Genomic DNA, 14,471 nt, shown 5'->3' on the forward strand with positions numbered 1-14,471 from the left:
AGCAGAGTCCTAGAGGTGGGACACAGCGTGGCAAGGCTGGGAGACTGGAAGTAGTTTAAATGTGACAGTGCTTAAGGGATTTTGGAGGGGATGCGGTTGGAAAGGGATCTGAGCCCATATGCCATGGGCCTTGCCTGCCAAATTCGGACTTTGCCCTCCAGACCCTGGGAAGCCAGTAGGAAAGTGGCACATCTGCTTTTGGAAAGCTAAATGGGGATATGTGAAGGATGGGATTTGGTGGGGGAAAGGCAGGAAGGGGGATATAACCGGCTCTTGCTGCCTCCTTCTGCCTGCCCTCCAGCCCCTTCAGGCCTGACCATAGCTGACTTTGCCCCTGAGATGCAGTGCTTTTGGCAAGGAACATACTTGAGCTGATCATTAATCAATTCATTTTTTTCAGATCATTGGTTTAGCTCTACTCAGACACTGTCTTCTCTTTGTTCTACCTCTTGTGTGTCACATGTATGGTCACAGAAGAGACACTGTTTTTGGAAGAGAAACAGAACAGGCTTTCCATAGAGGCAAAGAAGGGGGGTGCTCCATGGTGGAAATATATAGAAAGGGAGGGGCTTTATTTCCTGTCTTTCCTTAGAATAGTCTGGCAGGTCATCTGTTGTAACTTGGCATCTAAGGGATAGAAGTCATTCACTTACTTATCCAGTAGCATTTCCAAAGCACCTTCTTCTCTACCTAAGCACCTAGCACAGTGCTAGGTGGAGCTAGAGGACACACCTCACTTGCTTGAGAGGAACTCGAAGCTTGTGTGGGAGACAACTATGTAAACAGAAAATTATGGTTCACTATCTTAAATGTTGCAGACATTGGGAAGGAGGCAGTGGCTTCACATCCTTGAGCTCTGGGTGTTCAAAGAGCAGCCTTAGACACTAGCCATGGAGGTGGGCTTAGGCAGGTACCCACGGGGTTTGAGGGAAGAGTCAAAAGAGGAGGATGGGTGGGTGTCCAGTGTGGAGGAGAGAAGAAGAGTGAGCTCACTGAAGCAGTTTGACCCACTGTATTAGTTTCCTATTGCTGCTGTAACAAATTGCCACAAACTTACTGGCTTAAAACAACACAAACTTCTAATCTTACAGTTCTGGAAGGGGAAGTCTGTCAGGGTCTCATTGGGCTAAATATGGTGTCTGCAGGGCAGTGGTCCATTGTGGAGGCTCTAGGGGAGAAGCTGTTTCCTTGCCTTTCCCAGCCTCTAGAGGCTGACCGAATTCCTTCGCTCATAGCTCCCTTCCATCTTCAAAGTCAGCAACAGCAGGTCAAGTCCTCCTCAGATTGCATCACTCTGACCTCCTGCCCCCTGCCCCAATTTTGTGGACCCTTGCAATTACACTGGGCCCACCTGGATAATCCAGGATACTCTCCCTATTTTAAGGTCAACTGATTAGCAATTTAATTCCATCTGCAGCTTAATTCCCCTTCACCATGTAACCTAACATATCCATAGGTTCTGGGGATTATGACGTGGACATCTCGGGGGGAGGTGTTATTCCGTCTACCACACCCACTTAACCAGCAGGGTGAGGTCTCGGCCTGAAAATGAACACTGGGCAACGCAGAGAAACTACCTTATCCTTTTACTATATCTACCTGGAATGGTGGGGGGAAAAGCCTTTTAAAATTAGGCACAGGAATTAAAAATCATAATGATAAATAAATGCAGGCAGGGAACTTGCTGGAGAAGAAAAACAGAATAAGATCAGAAGTCTGTGCGTGGGGGTGGGAGTCAAACGGAGGAAGTGAAGTGAATGAGGAATGAACAGACACGGTTTGCTTATTTCAGGCTTATAACTGGAGTCATCTGAGAAATGGTGGCAGTCTGGAAGGAGGGTCATGGAGCAGGGCCATGGAAGGAACACAATCCCCGTAGTATCTCAGGCATACTCAGGATGGCAAGGAAACATCTACCAGGGCTAGTCTGAAGCTAGAGGAACGTTCTGGAGGTCACACCTCTGTGGTCTTTGGGAATGAGCCCTGAACCCTGAGTCAGGAGGTCTCAATTCTAGTCTAGTTTTTTACCACCTTGAGCAAGTCATGTCACATGTTGTTCTCAGTCCTTTCATCAGTAAATGAGGGACTGTTCTAGATGGCAGCCAAGGCTCTGTTTGAATGGGCCGGGTATCCACATGCATTTCAGCGCCCTCGGGGCCTCCAGGACACTGGTTATCATGGCCCTTGGCCGGCACACACCAGGATTGCAGGGCTGTGCGGAGGATGTGACAGAGTTCCTGGCTCCCGGCTCCCGTTAGAGCCTGTTCTGTGGAAGGTACCCCTTGGACATTGCTTTCCTTCTGGGCTTCAGTCCTTAGAGCCGTTGCTCTTTGTAGCCCACTCAGCTCTGTCACATGAGCCCTTGTCCGCGGCTGGATCACTGTTGTGGGGCGTATGAGCTTTGACAAGGGTGGGGGACAATATGCAGTCATACTGGCCCAAAGGGGACTGAAACAAAGCACCTCTCAGCCAGGGCCCCCTGTTACCCCACAGCTGCTTTACTGGGCTGCCCATCATCACAGCCACGGACCTGAACTTTGTTCCTCTTCAGGGAAATGGCAAGCCCTTAAAGCCCGGGGAATCAGCGTTGGGAGATGGGGGCTAGGTCAGAGCTGGGCGCTTGAGGCTAAGCCAGTGGTGGTTTCTGGGCCCGAGGGAGGACGGCAGGGGTGCTGTGCTCCATGGCCATCGCCTCTGGAGACGGGGTCGCTCAGGAGAAGAGCACTGAGAGCCAGGCTGTGGCTCAGTTGAGGGAGATATGGTATGGACTTTTACCACACAAGTTTATTTAAATAAAAGTGAACACATATGCAGGCTGGGTGGCCCGAGGGGCAGGGGTTGGGGAGGCGGGCAGAGGGGAGGCAGACGTACAGGAGGGTCCAGGCAGAGCATGTGTGGTATGAACCAAGCTGCAGGGGGAGTAGCTGGGGGCCTCGGGGCAGTGCTGGGCTTCGGTGCTGGGGGCAGGGGGCCGAGGGTGGGCGAGCCTGGTGCCAGGAGGTCATTTTCATCCCTCACGTGCTCCCCTCACTCTCCCTGACCACCGGGGCCTAAGGCACCCCCTCCTCAGTCACCCTATCCCTCTCCTGACATCAGCCTTTCCCTCAACTACTGGGAAGTCAAAAGACAAAATAAATAAGAATCGGTGAGTCCTGCCACAGCCCTGGCAACGGGGAAGGGAGGCCAAGCCAGACACGCTGCCCCGGAGCCCGTGCTGTCAGCCCTGGGAAAAGAACAGGTAAAGTGCAAGGAAAATCCAGTAAGTAAAAATATACCAATGACTTTGTCAAATATACAGCTGCTGGCTGTCAGGGGAGCAGGCGGCTGGCTGGGGTGGGCGGTGGCAGCCCCCTGGGAAGTGTTGGCCGACACGGCATAGAGACCAGGGAAATAAATAGGGGTGGGGAGTGGGCAGGGATCCCGCCCAACTGGGCCTCCGCCACAGGAGGAGGGGCCTCTGCCTGCTCGCCTGCCCCACCCCCCAAGCCCTGCTCGCCAGGCTCCCCAGGGCCACGGCACTGACACAAAGCACCCGGCCAGCTGGCTGTCAGGAAAGGATTATAATGTGGGCGTGGGAGCGGGGTGAGGAGACACGGCAGCCGTGCGGTCAGCCAGGGCTGGAGCCGCCCTCAGTACTCGTCCTGGTCTTCCTGTTGGTGTTCCTCAATCTCATCGTCCTCCGGGGGTGCAAATCCTTCCTGGAGGGCGGGAGGGAGAGAGGTGGTGAGGCAGGCAGGCAGGCTGAGGGTGCGGACTCCTGAGGGTAGCTTGGGAGCCAGGGCCCAGGTTCTTGTCCTACTTCCCCTGCTCACGCCCTGTGAGACCCTGGGCTGGTGACTTCAGCGGGCTGCCCTCATCGGCCCACGTCCTCCCAGGCCCCTTCTGGTCTGAGGGCCCGGCGGGAATGCGCGAGGCTCAGCAGGCGCTGGCAGGGCTCACCTCGGTGGCATAGAGAATGCCGATGATGCCGGAGATGACAGGGCTGTTCTCACTTTCGTGTTCCTGGCAGATGAGCTCAATGTCTCGAAGCTTGCTGAAGTAGAAGTCGCGCTCCTTCTCCAGCCCATCCACTGTCAGCTTCAAATCCAATAGCTGCTCGGGGAGAAGGTGGTGTTCAAGCCAGAGACCCCTGCCTCGGACTCCCTTCCCGCCCTGACGCCCCGGGGGCCTGGCTTTTGTGGCGGGGCTTTCTCAGCTGCCAGTGTCCACGCCACTCACCTGCTGGTTGAGTTCAAGAATCTGGGCATCGGTCTCATGGCCACCATTTCGGGCTGATGGAGGATTCTTCCGGAGGATGCAGGGTGGAGCCACGCTGCTCAGCCGGCCGGAGGTCTGCATATTTTTGGGGCCTGTGGGGGACGTCCTCTGTGGAACTGCCCAGAGGAGAAAAGTCAGATCGGGGCTGCGTGAGCCCACAGCTCACGTGGCACGAGACAGCCTGGTGTGACTGCGGGGCAGGCCCATGCGAAAGGCAGGCACTCTCGCCCGCCCCTCCTCTCCCTCTCAGGATGGGCATCTACATCTAGGCCTCAAGCCACGGCCACGCGTGACACCACAGCAGCGGGGCAGCCCTCTGGCAAGCCTGGGAGAGCAGGGGCTACAGGGAACTAAAGAAAGTGTAAGGTGTAGGCAGGGAGGAGAGCTGGCCTGAGGGGGAGAGGAGGGAACTGGGATGGCGAATTTGGGGAGTGGGGCTGGAGGGTTGAGGGCCCTCTTGTACTGACAGCTGGGGCCTGGGGAAAAGCAGCTGGCACAGGGTCTCACTGGGTCTTTGCTAACAGGTACCCCAGCCCACAGCCATCCTTCCCGGGGGTGACTTCTGGAGGAGACCACAGAAGCCTGGCCCTGCCCCTCTGGGCCCCCTGCCTCAGGATGGTCTCTGGGCCCTCTGCTGGGCCTGATTCAGGGACCCCACTCCTCCCCTGCACACCCGGCATGCTGTGGCCACTTATTTTCCAGCTATGGCGGCTCCCAGGACAGAGCTTCTAATGCAAAGCAAGCAGGGGAGTGGGGGCAGGCCCCGGCGGGCAGCAGCACACACAGAGGAGCCGCTCTGCTATGACGGGTTCAGACGCGTGCGGGGCTGCTCCTCTTCTCTCGCCAACCTTCCCATCCCCCAGAGGCCCTGTTGCTTTTTCCCCTTCTCCTCTGGAACCCAGACAAAGCCTCGTTGCCAGAGACTCATCTCTTGAGGACTTAGGGCTGTGGGATTTTGGAAATGGGGGAAGATATGGTCAAGCTTGGCCAACTCCCATCCCCGGGGAATCAAGTGGGCAGAGGGCAAGAAGAGTCTGTAGTGCCGGCCCAGGCCCTTGGCCTGGATGGACCTGGACAGAGGAACCAAGCCAGGGGCTGCCCCATCATCTCGAGGCACAGGAGTTGGCTCGGGCTACAGAGGGAGGTGCCCCGGGGCCTCCCATCACCAGCTGCCACCCTGGCTGGTGCCGGTGGCTCTCCTTTTGTGGCAGTCTCTGGAGCCCTCTCCTCCCTACTGTGACTCCCCCTGGTCTAAGCGGGCAGCAGGCGGCGTCATCTGAACTCCGTGACAACAGTCTCCTCTAGGCTGGCAGGGCCGGGCCGGTGGCCCAGGGGCCGCTCCTGGCTGTAGAGCCCTTCCGGCCCGGCCCCCCACACTCCCTCCCCCAGCTCGGGCACATTACCTGCTGTGCCAATGAGTTTCTTGGATTTGTTGAAGATCTGATCACCTGGGTTAGGAGGTGGTGCTACGTCCTGGCCCTGCCGCGCCAGCAGAGGGTTGTAATCCTTTCCATCATAGTTTGCGTCAAAGAATTTCTTAAACCACTGAATAAACTCAAAATTATCTTGGAATTTTCCTTTCACTAATTTCTCTACAGGAATGATCTGAAATAGAACACAGAAGCAGAGAACTTTAACCTCCTGCTGCTGCAGGGCTGCCTTTCTCTGTGAGAGGGCCACTGCTCTCAGGAAAGCCAGCCCCTGGGCTGCAGCATCCTCCCCCTTCTCTACCGGGCCCCCCTCCCGTGCCACCAGAGCAGATGGGTAGGCCGCAGGCCCTTTCCTCCAGGCACAGGAGGAAGTGTGTGGGGAGACATCCCTTGGTGCTGCGCCTGCATGTGGGGTGAGGGCTGCTGGAACCAGGGTCCTGGGCCGTTGAGGCAGTAGAGTGAGCCAAGAGGCTTTTCTTGGGCCCTACAGAGGAGGAACTTAATAGGAGCAATATACCGAGGCTCAAGTGCTGGGGTGTAGGGTCCAGAGGGGAGAAAGGGACAGGAATGTCATCAGGATGGGATGTCCAAAGCTGTGGGGTTTTCCACTGAGCCTGGAGCTGGGGGAACATTCCCCCTGGAGAGTCGGGGTGGAGAGAGGCATGAGAACTGGATTGACCCCAGCAGCCCCTGCTGCCCTGGCTGGCGGGCCATCTTCTTTCCCAGGGTCACACAGCTCCTCGGGGCCCCTCAGAGCGCAGGCACCTACTTTATCAACACCCATCTTCTTGAATGCTGCTTGCAGCACCTTGAAGTTGTGGATATATTCGTGCTCTAGCTTGGCCTGGAACTTCACCTTCCTCAAGTGCACACAGCCAGGGAAGAGCATGTCCATGAACTGGCAGTAAGCTGCCCCTGTGGAGAAACACAAGATGCTCGTTTTCACTTCCCCAGGCCAACTGGCGCTACTCCCCCAAACCTCTCTGTCTCCTCTTCTCTCTCTTTGTTCCCAGAGCCGGGGCCAGACTTCCCAAGAGTGAGAGCAATTACCACACAGTGATGCGATTATGTACCAGCACCATATCAAACACTGCATGTATGGGCTTTAATCCTAACAGCAACCCTGGTTAGATAGCTGATGTCATCTCCATTCATGGATGGGAAAACTGAGACCTAGAGAGGTGTGGTGACTTGTCCAGGGTTGCAGTACAAGAAGAGCTGAGATTTGGACCCTCCCCCCCCACCCGAGTGGCTAGGCTGGACCTGGTACACGTGACCTCTGGCTTCACTGCCTGTCCCACTGCCACTCCCCTTCTGCAGCCTTTTACTGTGCCTCTCCTGCTCTTCGTTTTTTTTTTTAAAAGAGTAACCTAACCTCTCCTTAGGAAGCTGTGGTTTTTTAAAAAATAAATTTATTAATTTTATTTATTTATTTTTGGCTGAATTGGGTCTTTGTTGCTATGCGCGGGCTTTCTCTAGTTGTGGCGAGCGGGGGCTACTCTTCGTCGCGGTGCACGGTCTTCTCATTGTGGTGGCTTCTCTTGTTGAGGAGCACGGGCTCTAGGTGCACAGGCTTCAGTAGTTGTGGCACGCGGGCTCCGTAGTTGAGGCTCGCGGGCTCTAGAGCGCAGGCGCAGTAGTTGTGGTGCATGGGCTTAGTTGCTCTGCGGCATGTGGGATCTTCCCGGACCAGGGCTCCAACCCGTGTCCCCCTGCATTGGCAGGCGGATTCTTAATCACTGTGCCACCAGGGAAGCCCCTGCTCTTTGCTTTTTACTCTTTCCATCCCACGTAGACCCCTATTTCCTTACTCCAACTCCAAACACTTTGGCTAGTTGAGGGCTCTGCAGTGCTCCTCCTTAATCCCAGTTACAAGCTACGTTGTCCGCGGTGGCTGTTCTGCCTCCTGCCTACCACCCTTTGCCCCCCCAGCAGGGCCCACTTCCCCCCGATTCCCAGCCTCCCACCTGAGCAGAGCTGCTCTATCTTGGTATAGTTGAGGTGCAGGGAGTCATTGACCCACGCGAGCATATCATGGCGACTCAGATTCTCACTGGTCACAGACGTGGAGTACACATTGACGGCCATACCCCAGCTGCAAAGAAAGAAGAAAGGCAAGGTAAGACCCTGGGGGCCTTGTGCTGCTCTTGAGCCCGAAGGAGAGGGAGCTGGAGGGTCTCTGGGGAAACGAGAAGCATCTTCCTCCAGACCAGCAGTTTGCCTCTTGGAGAAGGGGTACTCATTCACTCTTGAAACATTTGGTGAGTGTCTACTATATGCCAGACCTGCACTAAGAAGTGGTGAAGTCAGACGTGGTCTCTGCCTCCGAGGAGTTTACAGACAGGCAAATCCCCACAGCAGGGAGTGACAGGGCAGGAAAAGCAGCACATGCAAAGTACAGGGATGGCACAAAGAAGGGAGGGATCTCTTCTGCTTGACAGGGTCAGCGAAGACTTCAGAGCAGCCTGAAAGGGGTAGGAATTTTCTGAACATACAGGGGGTGGGGTAGAAGGGCAGTGCAGGCCCCAGGACTATCAAGAACAAAGGCATGGCTTATTCCGGGGCTATTCCGGGACTCGGAGCTGTTCAGCAGGCCTGGGGAGCGGGTGTTTGTGTTGGGGTGTGGCGCAACGGCACTGGAAGGGGCTGGTTGTGAGGGCTTTGGTTACCATGAGGAGGAGTCTGGACTCTGTTTAAACAAGGGAAGCCATTAGAGGATTTTAAGCAGACAATACTTGACCAGATTGGGGTTCTAGAAAGCTGACTAATCTTCGCATCTGCTCTGAATTCAGACCCTATAATCCCTGTGGCCTGCTGGCCGATCCACAGGCACCTAAATTCCGCTTATCCAGAAACTTCCCTCAATACATGCTTCTGCTCTTGTATTCGTTATCCCAGTGGATGTCACCACCAGGCACCCAGTCACCCACGCTGGAAACCTGTGGGGTCGTCCCAGACAGCCTACTCCCCCTCATCCTCAGAGCCCATCATTCAGTGAGCCCGGCTACTCTGCCTTCCCAGTGTGCCCTGCTCTTCGCCCCGCCTCCTGCTGCCTCGGGGTTTCTGCATCCATTCTCTCCAGCCAAGGCTAGCAGAAGCCTCCTAGGGGGCCTTCCAGCCCCCAGGCACTCCCTCCCCCTAGTCCATCCCTGACGCTGCTGTGGTCAGAATCTATGTGAAAGCAGCCCTGGCCACGCCACCCATCCCCCCTCCCCCCCGCCAGTGGGTGTAAGTGCCTCCTTACCCTCCCCCCATCCCCACGCAGAGGTCAAGTGTCAGTTGTTATTACTGACTTGCACTGTTAAGAGAGAGGGAAATATTTCTTGTAACTAGGTCTTTATCATAAATGGAGAAATAGGACTGCGTATTTCAAGAATTGTGAGAGTACATATTTCTGGAGTGAAGAATATTTAGGTTTAATATGCAAATTGTCTCCCTGAAGGAAGAATACACCCAGCCTACTTCCCGGTCCCCTGTGGGTATCTGCTCTTATAATGTGACCCCCTCCCCATCACTTACGAAGCTCTTCAATGAGCCCTCCCTCCCCAGCCCTGTCTTCTACTTTGATCCCCCAACTGGGAGCCATGGGCAGCTCTCTACTCACCCTCTGCATGGAATGCGGCCGCCACCCCCAAAGTCCACTCATTCTCTGCTCTACAGGTTCTCAAACTGTGGTCCCTGGAGCAGCTTTGGTGCTCTATGGGCATCAGCTTGTTAGAAATTTCAAGTTAGAAATTCTAATTCTTGAGCCTCGCCCCAGATCTACTGAGCCAGAAACTGCACTTGACCAAGAGGGTCTACAGGCACAGTTAAATTAGAGAAGCTGCTTTAGAGAAGAGGCTCAGTTGGTATCTGCTAGGCTGTGCTCCCCCATGGCCCCACCCCAAGTATATATAATGGAACCTCGCTAGATGCACATTTAACTTCAATACATTTTTTGAAGAAAAATCAAGAAACCCTCTTGTTTATTCTCAGTCATTCCTCCTTTTAAAAATAGACCTTGTCCTTCATTGCCCAGGGAAAGGGAAGCCAGACAGAGCCAAAAAGCCAAGAGAAACAAAAATTATCATCTTGGGAGCTTCTAAGGACTCAGGAGCTGACAATTCCAGAGATTTCTGAGGGTAATTTTGACTGCACTTGAGTCCCTTCTTACACAGTGGTTTTGAGCCACCGGCCTGTAACCTGACCCTTGCACTAACCACTGGACTTGCTGAAATGCCTGCCTCCCTCATCAGTAAGCATCTCAAAGCCAGTAGTGGTGTTTCCAGGTCTGTCACAGGCAAGGTATTCAGCAAATTTGTTGAATGACTGAGTGACACCTCCTCACCTTTTCTCCTCTTTCTGAACCATCTTTTATCACCTTCTGACCTGGACCCTCCCTCCCCCACTCAACCTTCTGGACTCAGCTTGGGCTCCATCGCCTCCAAGACACGTTCTCTGAGGCCCTGTGCAGGGAGACATGGCCTTCATCTGTGTCTCTCTGTCACCCTGAGCTTACTCAATCATGGCGTTGATCACATTCTCTTGAAATCACTTGTGTGTCTGTCCCTTCCACCTGACTGTAAACTCAATGGCCAGGCTGTTTCATTCACTTTGGGGTTCTAGATCAATTCTCAGTGAATGACAATCACAGAGACTAGAGTTAGGAGAGTGCTTCTTAATTTGCAGAGAACTCACCTAAAGTAACCTCAGCAGGCGTGGCAGGGGCACGTGGACACCAGACTTGATTAGAGAGGCAGATGGGTAGGGTCAAGGCAAGTGCATTGTATTTTGATGAGTATTTAGTTAGGGACTCTGAGAAATAGAAAGATTTGCCCTTGTCATCAAGGAGTTTATAGTCTCACTGGGGAGACCAACACACAGCAGAACAGTATAACCAAATGCCCCAAAGTGTGGTGAGAACGGTAGGTGCTACAGAAAGTCAGGAAGGAGAGAGCATGCACAGCTGGAGAATGGATTTGAACGGCCCCAATAAGAATGGTCAGAACCTGCCAGGCCTTCGGGGGTCTGCAGAGGCCTGTGGGATCTGAGTGCAGAGGGGACAAGCCATTCTGGATACTGGCTTACCACAGGCTTGGGGACTCATTTCTCCATGAGGTCTTGGGGGCTGCTCTATCCCTGCACTCCTGGGGTACAGAGTCTGGGCTGGTCAGGGGTGGTTCTGGGAGGTATAGAGCGGTCTTAGGTTGGCCCTGGGAATTCCTGAGCCACTTTAGGGATTTTTTTCCTGTTTACTGTGTATGAGTTTCAAGTGCTGATTATTGAAGAAAAGCAGAGGCACTGGTCCTAGTCTAAACTAGTCCTCCAGTTTTTGACTGAAATCATTTGAGCTTCAAGGGTCTTCCAACCTGAGGGCAGCCTACCTGCGGTTCCCTAGCCTCTCTAAATATTACATATAACCACATCATGTATATTATTACATAGTATATATGCAATTATATATAATACACTATATAAATATACATTAATATATATTTAATGTAGTATTCATATATAGTATGTATAAATATATATGATACACTACATATGATATATACCAATCTATTTATACATAATACATAGTATAGTTGGCTCTCAGTGTCCACGGGAGATTTGTTCCAGGACCACCGTGGATACCAAGATCTGTGGATGCTCAAGTCCCTTATGTAAAATGGCACGGTATTTGCAAATTACCTATGCACACCCTCCTGTGTACTTTAAGTCATCTCTAGAGTATTTATAATACCTAATACAATGTAAACACTATGTAAATAGTTGCTGGTTCATGGCAAATTCAAGTTTTACTTTTTGGAACTTCCTGGAATTTTTTTTTTCAAATATTTTCCATCTATGGTTGGTTGAATTCATGACTATGGAACCCACGAATATGGAGGGCTGACTGTATAATATATTTAGTGTTATATCTATATATATGTGTGTATAACTATATATTTTATAGTTATTTTATTTTATATCTTTATAATTTAAAAAATCCTCCTGGTGCGCAACAAGGTATTAGAACCACAGTCCTCATCTGATGCATGAGCTTGGCTGGGATTGCCTGGCCTGCATTGCAATGGCACAGGCTGGGATACTGGGGTGTTTTGCGACCTCCCTGGGGTACAGCGTTGGCTATTTTCCTCCTTGGTAAGTATGAAAAATCTCCAGTCTCCCTTCCAGAACACAACTAAAGACCTTGCTATCAGGGCCCTAAGAGTCACCAAAAGCTACACAGGTACTAGAAAAATGCCCAAATCTTCTCAGCTTGGCCAGAAATTCCCAGCTCTGTCCGTGCCTGATGATGGAAGGGCATTTTCCACACCTTTGATTAGTCTGAATCTAGGGTCCCCAAAGAGCCAACAGTGCCTGTAAGGAGAAAGCTGGAAAAAAATGGCTCCTCTCAGGGCCGAACCACCAATTATGACTTTTACCTCCTGTGGGGCTTTTGGGGAAGTGGGTGTGGGTCGCATGGAGCGGGGTGGGAGGGTGGGGTGGGTGTGGGTGGGCAGTTGATAATGTGGAGCAGAGCTTTGTCTCCACTTGCGACTGGCTCTAGTTCTTTCAGGTGATGCTACCCTCTGGCCCAGCTGAGGTCCATTTTGGCTCAGGAGAACTCATCTAAGACACTTGGGGGTCTCTGCAAGGATTCTCAGTCATATTTGCTGGGGGGGGGGGGTCACGAAGAAACCAGCCTCCTAGTTCCCTTATTCCTCATCATGATGGGGAGGGCAGGATGCCCTTTTAATTTTCTTCTCCCAGATTTGGCCCTATAAATACAACTAAATTATGGCCAGCAGGTGGCACCCAGGTCCTGGGCAAAGACTCCTTTAAAAGTTTCTCCCATCCCCAAATCCCTCTCTCCCTAGCTCAGTTTAGAAAAGGGAGAGCCCCTAACTTTGACCTTGTCCCTCAAAGAGGAAGCCTGGTTTGGTCAAAACCTGGTGGTGTCAGGGCACAGGCTTGAGTGGAGTCCTTGTTCCTGACCCAGGTGTCCTCTGAGAACTGAACCAGCTGGAGTGGCCTAGGGCATTAGGCCTACTCTAAGATTCTGGACTCAACTAAACCAACCTCCCAGTTCCCCAAAGCCATAAGTTAAACTCATCAACGGGTCCAACTTCTGATGACTTACTGTATTGGGGGTTGACTCAGGCCTCAACTCAAATCAGAGCAGCTTCTGGGGGTGGAGGAGGCATATAAAGCATTTGCCCAAGCATCTAGCCCTAAGTGGACCAGTTGTCTCCAAATACAGCAGAGACAATGTCTGAGACAACTCTTAAAGTTGATTACACCTGTAACCAAGGGCTGCTTCACCTCCCCTGAGAGAATGGTAGGCAACCACCCAGAGGAAGCAGGCTCTGTTCCAAGGGCTACAATAGCAGGGTCTTCCAACCCCGTCCCTTTGACCTTTCCTTTCCTTTCTCTTAATGCTCAGCGGCCTAAATCAGAGCAAGTCATCCTGCACTAGAGCTGTGCAGAGGATTTAATCAAGTGGCTCTTCCTTCCCCGGTGCCATGGTGCGGGAGGAGCACAGGGTTTGGGTGCAGATGGCCTGGCTTCACGCTCTGGCCTTGCCAGTGGTTGATCTTGAGTCTGAGCAAGTCACTGCACCCAGAGCCTTCATCGCCTCATATTCGAAATTGAGATGATAACTAAGGCTTTTTGGAGACAAATGCTATAATCCACAAGAGTAGCATTCATGGTGGGAACTTCAACCACCATGGCAGACCAGGAGAGAAGCTATTGGAAGGTGGGCAGGCCTGAAGGTACCCCTCCCGTGCACGTCCCCACTGAGGGGGAATGACCATCGCCTGCAGGGGGGCAGGTAGAGTTGAGTCTCGGGGACGTGCAGAATGACAGTCTGCACAAGAGAGGACAGAGACTCAAATGTTGAACCTTGGCAGGTTTGTTCTGGACGTTGTTAGGTAGACTTGCTGGTGGAAAGGTTAGAGTATTAAATGAGCAGCCTGTCAAAAAGTCAGGGAAATAAAACTGGTGGATTGGCTGCGGCGGGGGAGGGGCTCTGAGAGCAGAGAAGGGCTGGGCCTGGGCTTGAGGGAAAGTCGGCTGAATGATTCATAGACTCCAGTTTCAGAGGAGGGGAGCACATGCCACTTGGCCAGGTGACAGCTGTCAGCCACACGGTCTGAAGAAACATCATTTGAAAGGAAGATAAAGTGACATGGCTTGAATGTGCCCCCCAAGACCAGAACTGCTTTTGAAGCATGAAGGATCAGTAAGGAGACACCAGGCACACTAGGGCCGCAGACACAAATGTTCTCTTCCCCACATGTCCCAGCAGCCGCTGCAGCCCCCCTCTCTCTTTATGTTCAGGCCGCAGATGGGCCAGCAATCCCCTCCCCGGGGGTGTGCACAGAGCTGGCCTGAGAGCCAGTCCGACTGGGGCATCCTCCCAGCAGGTACCAAGTTCTGTTCTCAGAACCACCCCAAAGCCCTGCTCTGAGGAGTCTGGCAGCTATACAGCCATGTTATATAGTTTCTCTTTTCCTTGTATCAGAGGAAGAGGTCTTTTTCAATCTCTTGCTGAGCATCCAGGGGCTTCATGCTGCATCTGGTTGTGTGTGGCCAGCAGGTGCAGCCAGCTTTCTACTCTCCTGCTCCTTGGGGTCAACAGATAGGAAATGTGGCCAGAAAACCACACTTTCTGAGCCCACCTGCCACCTGAAACCCCACACTGCAGTTCAGCCTCTCCCATTTATTCATTCATTCAGCAATATTTTATTGCGTCCGGGGCCCTGAGCCAGTACTAATTAGGAAAGAAATGGGCACCAGAGCTCCAGCACAGCT

At 52.8% G+C, this 14,471-nt stretch overlaps 1 protein-coding gene across 2 annotated transcripts in view; it reads right to left on the reverse strand.

Moving 5' to 3' along the window:
- Positions 1–2,766: 2,766 nt before the first annotated feature.
- The window catches only part of MAPRE3 (microtubule associated protein RP/EB family member 3), a 48,421-nt gene continuing 36,716 nt past the window's right edge, over positions 2,767–14,471 (reverse strand). Inside the window, exons 2-7 of one of the 2 annotated variants that reach the window (XM_036873072.1) lie at positions 7,655–7,782; positions 6,457–6,602; positions 5,706–5,862; positions 4,219–4,373; positions 3,940–4,092; positions 2,767–3,698 (exon numbers count right to left, since the gene is read on the reverse strand). In XM_036873072.1, the coding sequence (XP_036728967.1) occupies positions 3,630–3,698; positions 3,940–4,092; positions 4,219–4,373; positions 5,706–5,862; positions 6,457–6,602; positions 7,655–7,775 (801 nt within the window). In that variant the 5' untranslated portion in view covers positions 7,776–7,782 and the 3' untranslated portion in view covers positions 2,767–3,629. Of the gene's footprint in view, positions 3,699–3,939; positions 4,093–4,218; positions 4,374–5,660; positions 5,863–6,456; positions 6,603–7,654; positions 7,783–14,471 lie in introns of both variants that reach the window. The other variant, XM_036873071.1, reaches the window with a different exon arrangement.

Source organism: Balaenoptera musculus, chromosome 13, assembly GCF_009873245.2.
Source record: "Balaenoptera musculus isolate JJ_BM4_2016_0621 chromosome 13, mBalMus1.pri.v3, whole genome shotgun sequence".
NCBI lineage: Eukaryota > Metazoa > Chordata > Mammalia > Artiodactyla > Balaenopteridae > Balaenoptera > Balaenoptera musculus.